Source organism: Coffea arabica, chromosome 2c (genome assembly GCF_036785885.1).
Source record: "Coffea arabica cultivar ET-39 chromosome 2c, Coffea Arabica ET-39 HiFi, whole genome shotgun sequence".
NCBI lineage: Eukaryota > Viridiplantae > Streptophyta > Magnoliopsida > Gentianales > Rubiaceae > Coffea > Coffea arabica.
The window spans coordinates 75,280,373-75,291,479 of NC_092312.1; the positions used below are offsets into that span (position 1 = coordinate 75,280,373).

Here is an 11,107-nt window from a genome sequence, read left to right on the forward strand (position 1 = left end):
ATATAAGGAGTGCGATGATTGTGATTGCATATATTCATATGATAAGTTAAATATAATTTAGGTGTGCTAATGAGTGTCTATTAAGACTCGTTAACAAAATCGGAAAACTTTATAGCGTAAAATATTATCATGTCTCATTTAGCACATTTCAAAGACGTCATAGTGTACTTCATTCTCAAATAGGATACAAGATAAGTTGAGATTTTGGGTAATATATAAATGAAATATTAGTTAGCAAACAAATTGGTTTAACCCAAATCATCAAAAAATCTATCGATGCAAACATCAAATCCAAATTTAAGGATAGTATGTACTTTATACACGTGTCAGAAAAAGCCAAAAACGAGTTTGCCATTAATCACTTTGGTAGATTTATTCATTAAATGAAGTAAAAATTTTGCAACTATTTATACATCAAACTTGATTTGGAGTAGCTTTTGAAGTTCAAATATCTACTTGAATCTGTTTGATAATTCATAAAAAAAAAAAAAAACAACTGTCGTACCTCCAATGTAACGACAAAAGCTATTTACGCTTAACTTTTATTAGACACGAGTATCACCAAGTTACAAAATTTTCATTTAACAAATAATGTATCAAACTAATATTGGTTTACTTATTAAAATGTACTTGGAACAGTTCTATATTTGCTAGCGTAAAAATGTGATGAGAATAATAAGAAACTTGTGAGAAAGAAAGGGGAATTTCACTATAATATCTCATTTAATGATCTTGGACAGGAACACCACTAAATTAAACAGTGAAACATGGATAGTGTTCATTGGTGTAACTAATTATCTTCTGATTTTAGACTCTAGCACGTCAAAAAACAAAAAAGACTTTAGCACGTCACCACCAGGGTCGAGCGTGTGTTATTCACGCTCCATTCCAAGCGTCATTCTGCGAACGTCCAGGAACTTTGATCAACGGTTATAGGAGGGCTTTCTTGACGTGACCAACGCTAAATCAACAACTTATCACTTGTCGTAAAGCGAAATTAAAATAAAACTAAAGCCAAACAGCCCCTTAACAGCCCCACTTCTTCTTTCATCCATACCATTCTCCTCTGTTTTCCACTTTACCTCCTACAGTTCACAGTTCACATAACCCCACAACAATAAAATCAGCATTAGTTTTGAGCAAAACCCAATTGATCTTCCTCTGGAAAACTTTCTGGTCTTTTTTTTTTTTGAGCTGATGAAGTTAAAGATGAGAGCTTTGAGCTGTACTGTTAGTACAGTTGTTCTTGCAGTTGTGTTTTTGAGTAGTTCTTCAGTGTTTGCAGGCGATATAGTTCACCAAGATGATGAGGCACCTAGAAGACCTGGTTGTGACAATAATTTTGTTCTGGTAATAACCCTTTCAGCTGTCCTTTTCTGGTTAATTGGTAAAAAGAAATCTGTTTTTCATTGTTTTATCTTAATTATCTAACTTTTAGTATGCATATTTTGAGTCGTTTCTAAAGGTTTTGCATTGTTTTTCTTATATCAAGTATTAGTATACTCTAATATACTATTTACCGTGTTCTGATTTCCGTGCGTTTGAAAGTATAGCTTTTGTTTTTTTCTTGAATATTTCGGTGTATCAATTTGTTTTACCTTTTGTTCATCAATTAATTTTTAGTTTAAAATGACCATCAGCATAATAGTCCTTGTCCAAAGTATAATTGCTGAATCTTGAAGCTGTCCTTTTGTTGTTTTTGTAGTTATTAGTTGCTGTTGTTGATTCTCTTGCTACTCTGGCTAAGATGTTTGTTTTTCCTTTTGTACTTCATTGAATTATACGAGATCTTTCACGAAGGGGAGTTGTATAACGAATGTTCACCTTTTGCAGTGTGCTTCACTCTAGGAATTTAGTGATTGATTTCCAAAATTCTTGTCGAGCAAACCGGAAAAGATAGATAGTTGGAATTTTTGTTGAAAGTCGTGTATCTATATTAATCAATCAGCAGTCAGGGTCCCCAAATTTAAATCTTAAGGTATCCTTAAGGAGAACAATTTCAATTACTTGTTTATATACTTTATCCGGACTTTCTTGGCTAACAACAATTTGTGATAGCTCTGACATATAGCTTTTAGCACATGTTGTGTAAATGTACATATCAATGTAGTAAGAAGCAGTATAGCTCTAATATTCTGTTGTTTTCTTGGTGACACCTATTGGTGCCAAAATTCCTACTAAGACATTTGAATGACCGCAAATTTATCAAGAATGCACAAAGACAAAGGGCTCAATGGTGATTATGCTAGAAAAAAGAAGATAATGTTACAACAAAAAGAACATGAGATAATTTCATCTATGTCTTTTTTCTTTTCTTTTTTTTCCAGTGGATATCACTGGTATGATGTCTGCTATGAATTTAAGTTGCTGGTTGCAGTATTAATTGGGACTTTCTGTCATTAAACAAAGCTGTCATAAAACCCAACTAATTTTCTTAGAGTGCTCTAGTTTTGGTTTTTTATCCCCCTTTTTCACTGAGCAGAATCCTTGTATGTCTGGGTTGATTCTGCATTTTATTCCAGATTTTAGATGGTAGGGTGCTTCAGAAGACTACCCCACTTAATTCTCTTCAACTTCTGATTGCAGTTTTTTGTCTGATGCCTAAGTCACTTCTATTTAATAGGTGAAAGTTGCAACTTGGATTGATGGCAATGAGGAAATGGAATTTGTTGGTGTTGGTGCTCGATTTGGCCAAACCTTGGAATCGAAAGAGAAGCGTGCCGACCAAACAAGACTTGCCCTTGCTGACCCCCCTGATTGTTGTAGTAAACCAAAAAATAAGGTATGCTTTGCTTTTCCCCCAACTGGTGCTCGATCTTTAAGAGTTCCTGTTCATATCACAAGCCCAACTCTAAGAGTACTTAATGTTTGGTAGCTTACCGGTGAGGTCATCTTGGTGTACCGAGGTAATTGTAGTTTCACAACTAAAGCAAATGTTGCAGAGGATGCAGGTGCTTCTGCAGTCCTCATCATTAACAACCAGACAGGTTGGTGTTCTAAACATCCCGTTTTTAATGGTTTGAATCACCCATATACAGTCCTTGAGGATGTTGACATAATATGCTTGTGCATTTTTTGTGCAATTCCCCGTCGTTTTATAAGTGTAAGGAGATGCTAGATAGAGACACATTCTGTACCTCTTCTTTTTACAAAATCACGTGACAGTTGAAGATTGTTTATTTATGTGTTGGCCTGGAATGTAAAATGCAGAATAAGTAACTTGTATCTTCCATATTAATTATGTGAAAGATTGTCTATGAAATTGCTGTAGATTGATTGCGCTGAATCCTTTTATTCAATTTTGTTCAACATTAAGCAATATGAATCTTCATTCTTTCTCTAGAGTTTATTTCAAGTTCGTCAGTGGAGTATTTTTTTTTTCTAAGCGTTTGCTTTCTGACAACTGTTTTATTATTTTGCTTTTGGGTGCCTTGCCTCCTCAGAACTCTTCAAGATGGTTTGTGAACCCAACGAGACTGATATAGATATTCAGATACCTGCTGTGATGCTTCCTATTGATGCTGGTCAGCAGTTGGAGGCCGTTATGAAAAACAAGTCTGCTGGTAAGTTTATTCTGTGTGATTATCTTTCTCCCTCTGTGTTTTTCCAAATAATGTTGTGTTTGAAGAAGGGTAACAACATGGAGTAGTTTTTACTCAGTTTCTGTCCATAAATTTTAATTGCTGTATATGGTTCAGTCATATACAGTGCTTGGTGTTATTTTCAGTGTGGTTAACAAATTCACTTCCTGCCTCAGTTATGGCGCAACTATATTCTCCGCACCGTCCACTTGTTGATGTAGCTGAAGTGTTTTTATGGCTTATGGCTGTTGGCACAATCTTATGTGCATCGTACTGGTCTGCATGGACTGCTAGAGAAGCAGCAATTGAGATGGACAAGCTTTTAAAGGTAATGCTATACCTTTTAATGTTGTCCACAAATTAGCGAGGAACTTTGTTACTTAGAGACAGCTCTTCTCCTATGGGCTTGATGTGCTTTCTCACTCTTGCAGGATGGCTCAGATGACTATCTTAATTTGGAGAGTAGTAATTTAAGAGGAGTGGTGGACATCAACACAAGTTCTGCAGTTCTCTTTGTTGTAGTTGCTTCTGGTTTCTTGGTTATGCTTTACAAATTGATGTCATTCTGGTTCATTGAGGTGCTGGTGGTTCTATTTTGCATTGGCGGCATAGAGGTTAGTCACTTCTGGATTACTTAAATCTCATAGCTGAAGATTGGAGATTTTGCACGGGAATCAACTTATGTTGTCCTTTGTGACTCCATACCAGCTTACTGAAGGATATTTTATGTTTATGGAAAAGAAATAAGAGATTTTTTATACCACTCTTAATTGACCATTTATCCATATAGAGAAGTCATGTAATAACAAGTAATCCTTGCCTATGCCTGCTTGTAAAAATTGTTCATAAAAGATAACTGTGGCATGATTTTTTTTTTGTCTTCCTTTTCGGATTACAAGATTGTATCTGATTCTCTGGACTGAGCCCGATCTTCTTTGTGTATTTGCTCAAAGCTACTGTTAACGTTTTAATGATTGTGTTAATGTTGCAAACTTTGTTGGGTGTCGAAATTAAGGTTCCCTTTTGAATTGAAATCTGAACCTTTTGTCTTTTCTTTCTATAGGGACTGCAAACCTGTTTGGTGGCATTGTTATCATGGTATGTACTGCATATATTTCTTTAATGTTTAATTGTAGTGCTAATGTTATCTATGTTATATGCCATCTTTGGAAAGCTGGAAAAAGGGTGAGTGATGTGGAAACATGGATTTTTCTGATTAGCTGATGTATGGAAAGTAGCTGTGGAGAAATCATTTTTTCTGATTTAGTAGGCGGACAAGGAGGAGGATTTTCCACAAAACTGATGCCAAAGAAAGGAAGGAATTTTTTGTAGCTTGAGTTTTGACTCCATTGAAACAAAATTTGTTTTGCCTCTCGCCTACTCATATACATTCACCAATTTAGGAATACAGCTGGAGAGGAGGAAATATCTTTTCTAGTTATCAAAAACTTTAATTTTTTGAAGCTGTGGTAGTAATTGTAGAGTATGATCTAAATTTCTTTCTTCCTGTCCTTTACATTTCACTGTGAACAAGGAAAAATATGTCTCTTCCATACCTCCATGCTACTTGAACAGAAATTGCAAGTCTTTTTTCATAATGATTGACTTTATGACTGCTATTGCTTTTCTGCTTCTCTTACCAGTATGAGTTTAAGAAATGCATCTCCTCCGTAAATGGAAATTGTAGTGACCAGTTTACCTGTAAGCCATTAAGGGAGCATTTTTTCTAAGCAAGAATGGAAATGCTTATGTAATTTACCCATACAAGTGAGAATGTAACTATATCACTGTGTCATTACCGCAATATTTCTATATTCTTATGTACTATTTATGTTAAACAATTAACAATCAGGTTTGGCATCACTGTGTTTGTTACTCCTAATGGCCGGTTAATATTTTTCTTTTTTGAATCTGATACTTTTCTTTGCAATTGAACATTGACGTAACCTGCTCCAAAATGTAATTTGTTTGCATGTCATTATTGCCGACTAATTCTACATCGTCCTGTTGGGTATCAGCATGTCCATCTTATGCATGTTTTCTTCTTCTTGAAAACAACTAGCCTGTTTTACCATTGCTGATGGGGAGCAAACTAGGTCTGTCTCTTCTCTTTCACTTTTATGCTGCTTGAAAATTAGGAAGATTAAATGAAATCCACCATCCACATATCGTCTACTAAATGTTTTCTCTTGAATAAGGATAACAATAGAAAATAAGATCTTAGGCTAAGTGCTTAAGGGCCCAATAGTGTCTATCACATCACCAAGCTAAAAAGCATTCCTCTTTCTAGAGCTTTTGGGACCAATATAAATAACTTCTTCTGTTTTCAAGAAATCTTCCTTGTTTCCCCTTCTGATTGATTGGGCCAGATTTCTGCTGACATGATTATCAAGATTACCTGGTTTCTTTTTGTGCTATATGATTTTATGTTATTTTAAGTTTCATTAGGGCATCTTTAAGTCAAGAAAATGGAAGTTTTGAATCTTTATGCTTTCTCTTCGCTGATTCCTTGCAAGTACAATCTAACAATGTAGAAATACAGTTTCAGATGTTTTGAACATGCTGGAGAGTCTTTCATAAAGGTCCCCTTTATTGGAGCTGTATCATACGTGACACTGGCTGTTTCTCCATTCTGCATAGCATTTGCTGTTGTATGGGCAGTTTACCGCCGTGTCTCATTTGCTTGGATCGGTCAAGATATCCTTGTAAGCAAACTTTAGCTATTTTCATTAGTAAGTTACTATTTTCTTAGATTATCGTGTGGTTGTTCAATTTTAGATAATTAATTGCTTATAAACAGTGGACCTTCTTGGCAGTCTAAATAACTGCTCTCTGGAATACCCAAGTGAGTAACTCTCTTTATTTCTCTTCACATTAGGTATAATATGGGAGATATGAAGACAAACAATTAAAGATATGTATCTAGTTTGCGTTATTCTAGTTCATTGTGCCATCAATAACGCATGTTTTAGATCTTGGGATTGTCATGCTAGGCCTGTCACAGTTGCAGACATTTTGATTTCTAATTACCTTTCTGATTGTTTTCATTGGATAAAGTCATGCCTGATAAAGGCTTTGATGCTTTGTTTATTGTGGAAATGCTGGACTGTTTTTATTTGGTCCAGTATGAAATTTTTATTTTTTGTGCTCCATAATTAAACTTCAAATAATATATGCCAGTAAACTAAGCTTGACCTCAGAGTCATCTTCTGGCTCTATTAAAATGCTTGAGATATGACAACTGAGTTAGACGTTTTCAGGTTCCATCTAAAGACAAAATCCTTCTTGTGTACACTTCTCTTTTAATTGGAAATGGAAATGCAAATAGTACAGGCACCTTAAGTTAGCTGGCTTTTCGTTGAATCTATTGCAGCTTCATGTTGCCATGGTGTGTATCTTACCATTCTGTCAGATTTAGCTCAGAATTAGAATTTTCCTCTTTCAGAAACCAAATGTGTATGAAATTTGGTTGTTAATTTATAGTCTGCTTTTCTGAGGCAGGATTTATGTGGCATGGTTGTGTCTGCTGATCTTGTTATACGCTAACATTGTTTATTTGCTTTACTTGACTTATCTTTTTTGAGGACAGGCCTTCCGCAAAGAATGGATAATAATATTAATGTCGAAGAAATTAATGTTTTTTTTTCTTTACCTAGGGTATTGCTTTGATAGTCACAGTTCTCCAGATCATACGAGTTCCAAATTTGAAGGTATTTAAGTTTCTTCTTCTCCTATCAAGAGTCATGTTTTTCATTACTTCATGTATTTGAACTCTATATTTGGTCCCTTTATGCTCCAAGTAGTTCTATTCAAACAGAGAATGACATCATGATGGTGTCACCCTACAATATTTCACATTTTTCCTCTCTTTTTCCTTGATATGGTCAGGTTGGAACAGTTCTACTAAGTTGTGCATTCCTATATGACATTTTCTGGGTGTTTGTTTCAAAGTGGTGGTTTAAGGAGAGCGTGATGATAGTGGTACGCATTCTTCTTGATCTTCTTTCAGGCATATGAGTGTTGATTCTTCATGAATACATGCAAAAAGTTCTTTGGCTGATGAATGCCAAAAGTTGTTTCCTGACACAGGTTGCTCGTGGTGATAGAAGTGGAGAAGATGGTATACCAATGCTACTCAAGATCCCTCGGATGTTTGATCCATGGGGTGGCTACAGTATAATTGGATTTGGCGACATCATCTTGCCTGGATTGCTGGTGGCCTTTTCACTAAGGTAGTGGAGATGAGCGCTCAAGGATATCAAGAAATATTGTCCTCTTTGAATTGAATTCTAGCTTTGCTAGAATGTCTTAATGTACTCAATCTCTGGCAATTCCCCTTGGAAGAGGGTGTAAACTATGGGCCATGTAGCAGCTAAGTTTGCTTATCTCAATTAGATGCCCTTAGAGAGCCATGTTTGGAAATTTCATAATGTAGTAGTGCTGGATATAGCATACTCTTTATTCTGGTTGGCAATTCAGTTTGAAAATTTCACCAATCTTTCAATTGTCCTTGCAGGTATGATTGGCTGTCCAAGAAGAATCTTCGAGAAGGATACTTTCTGTGGGCAATGATTGCGTATGGATTAGGTATAACCAAAACTGATGTGGAATTTCTTCCTTCTCATGTTTTTTCATGATATACATGCATCTAAATGTATGTGCATGTGATGTTTATTTGTCCTTTTTATCCTTCTGCCCTTTGTTTAATTCGAAAGAAAAGTAGTTCAACATAAATTGGAAATTCTTGCTTTTCCCTTTCTGTTGGGATTTGGGAATTCATTATGCGAGATTCAATTGGGTGACTGGAGAGGCACCACCATAATGCAAGTTGCTGTATAGTGATGAAGCAGGTTATCAAAAGAGCGGCTTTGGAAATGGAGAAATTTAGGGATGATATGCTCACCCACCATTGAGCAGACTTATTTGTCTCATGTACAGCTGAAGACTTGTCTAGAAGCCTTAATAAGATTTTCTTGAAATAAGGATCAATCTATGATCCTATTGGTTTTGCTCAGATGCTTGTACTCATTTACCCGATGGCATACGTGCCACAAGGAGCCAGCTTTTGTGTAACAACACATTTACTCCATGCAGGTCTCCTCATTACTTACGTGGCCCTGAACATGATGGATGGACATGGCCAACCAGCATTACTTTATATTGTTCCTTTCACACTAGGTAAAGAACAAGTTTGTCTCCTTGCTGATAATTGGGGATAGAATTAACATTTTGCATTTCAATTCTAAAGACATATATGCATGCTATTATCTGTGATGTAATTCAATTGACTGAGAATGAGCGATCAACCCGCCCTTTAGTTCTAAAATTAGAGCACAATCTCACTTGGATCTCTATTTGGGATAACTTTCTTGTTGCAATTTACTTTGTACTGAGCTGGAAGGAGAATAGGTTGTAAAGGCATAACAAAGTGTGGGTAATTGAAATCCCATATATGCATGCTATTATCCCATATATCCATTTCAATTCTAAAGACATATATGCATGCTATTATCCGTGACGTAATTCAATTGACTGAGAATGAGCGGTCAATCTGCCCTTTAGTTCTAAAATTAGAGCACAATCTCACTTGGATCTCTATTTGGGACAACCTTCTTGTTGCAATTTACTTTGTACTGAGCTGGAAGGAGAATTGGTTGTAAAGGCATAACAAAGTGTGGGTAATTGAAATTCCACAGAGACACACAAATTACCGTTTAAACCTCTACTACCTTTTGGTTTGATATGTTACTTTCTAATGTTATTAGTGAGTCCTTGAACTGCATTGTTGATGGACTAGGGTAATTGAGACTTGACTTTTCAGATCTGTAAACTGTGACTAATTTGGCCTTTAAGATCCTAGCAACCATGGTTCTGGTAGCGTGTGGACTAAATCAATTATTAAATTCATTCTCTGAAGTCAGGCAACAAACAACTTGCTGAGACAATAGCCAGATCAGTTGTAGTGGAAGTCATTGGTAAAAAAGTTCCTCTTTCAAATATATATAGCAGGATTATCAAATGCTTTCTTTGGGCTTAAAGTAATCGTAGCAAGAATAGAGGCTTTTAGCTTAAGACATAGTGGACCCTAGGGGAGCAGGGCGGCTGCTAAGCCTATTCTGAGTCAAAATCAGTATAAAGTTATTTTGATTGTAGTGTGTAAGCAATTCGTTTGCTTGGTAATGACCTTGCTGTTAGAACGAGCTATTGCTTACATCTTTGTTCCATCGCATCTGACATGCAATGGCTGATGTTGGTTATATGTCGATGACTTAGTTTTGACCAGTTCTATTGACCGAAAGATTAAGGTGTAGAGAAATTCCATTGCCTTCAGATCCTCTCAGCACACAGATCATAGTTGCTGTAACTGTGCAACTTACAATGCAATGCAAAAATTAAGATATTCAAGAAGTAAGGAAAATTAATTTTAAAAAAAATAGCATGTGTTATGTTTGCGCTTGATATGGTGTTACTCGTGATCATGGAATTTTGATTCCCCGTGATGGATTCTGTAATATGCATTTTGCAGTTGGGTTTTGCAATTTAGAAGGGGTTTGTTAAACCAACCACATATCAACCTCTTTTATAATGCTTGAAGTGTAACATTACATTAGAATTAGGTAAAAGCATACTTGTGGAAAAAATACCAAGTCAGTGAGAGGTGAGAGTTTCATAATTGAATGAAGATTAAGTAAAACTAAAATAGATTTTAATGGGAAACATGGATGGGTACCTGTTGTTTCTACTCTCGTGCATCTTTAACAGATAAATCTGTCTCCGACATCTTTAAAAAGGAAAGCGTGCCTTCCAATGCATGTTCTTGAACATATGCTTTCATATCCTAGTTAGTCTGTTAACTTATTATCTTCCAGTGCATGTATTTTCCCATGTCTGGGAATTATGGAACAATTGATACATAAAGGTAAGGTCATGGTGATAGCCATGCCTGGTCATCACCAACTGGAAGTTTGATTGAGGCCAGAGCTGTGTGTCTCCATTTTTATGGGAATGACTGTCATTGCAGGTACATTCTTGACATTAGGGAAGAAGAGAGGTGATCTTAAGAATCTATGGACAAGAGGAGAGCCAGAGAGACCTTGCACCCATGTCGAACTCCAACAGACTGAATGATTGGGATCTCATTGTTCAGGCCGGTTAACTGCATATAGGTATTACACTGGAGATGCCTAATTGGATAGCAAGCAGAGAGCTAGAATGTGGGTAATGTGGAAAATTGCAGGTTATGCTGTGCATTGCGTTTGTTTCTGTTCCTGCTCGAGGACAGATTCACAGTGGATTAATAACAAGCAGAGGGCAGTGACCATACTAATTGTGTGCTAGTAGTTTGCAGGACTATGTTGTATCATATTGGCAAGTATTTGCATATAGATACTAGGCTACATGCACTCTAGCAGCTAACAACCTTGTTTGTACTTGAGGGAAAAGCTGTTGGCAAGGCGTTATGCTTTTGCCAAAGGATAAGTGATAAATCTCTGGAGGTATTTTGAGTAAGAGAGTTCGTTTTTGTA

At 36.1% G+C, this 11,107-nt stretch overlaps 1 protein-coding gene across 3 annotated transcripts; it reads left to right on the plus strand.

Annotated features, from left to right (window-relative positions):
• The first annotated feature begins 1,050 nt into the window (after positions 1–1,050).
• On the plus strand, positions 1,051–11,107 carry LOC113728075 (signal peptide peptidase-like 4). Of its 3 annotated transcripts, none has more exons than XM_027252554.2 (14): positions 1,051–1,350; positions 2,624–2,782; positions 2,876–2,987; positions 3,444–3,563; positions 3,758–3,909; positions 4,013–4,195; positions 4,645–4,679; positions 6,124–6,286; positions 7,238–7,291; positions 7,470–7,562; positions 7,671–7,813; positions 8,098–8,168; positions 8,676–8,759; positions 10,603–11,107. In XM_027252554.2, the coding sequence occupies exons 1-14, from the start codon at positions 1,198–1,200 to the stop codon at positions 10,707–10,709; spliced, it is 1,629 nt and encodes a 542-aa protein (XP_027108355.1). In that variant the 5' UTR covers positions 1,051–1,197; the 3' UTR covers positions 10,710–11,107. The 3 variants fall into 3 exon arrangements, with proteins under 3 accessions (XP_027108355.1, XP_071932636.1, XP_071932637.1); XM_072076536.1 differs by having other exon boundaries at positions 1,211–1,350; positions 2,607–2,782; XM_072076535.1 differs by lacking the exon at positions 8,676–8,759 and having other exon boundaries at positions 10,603–10,812.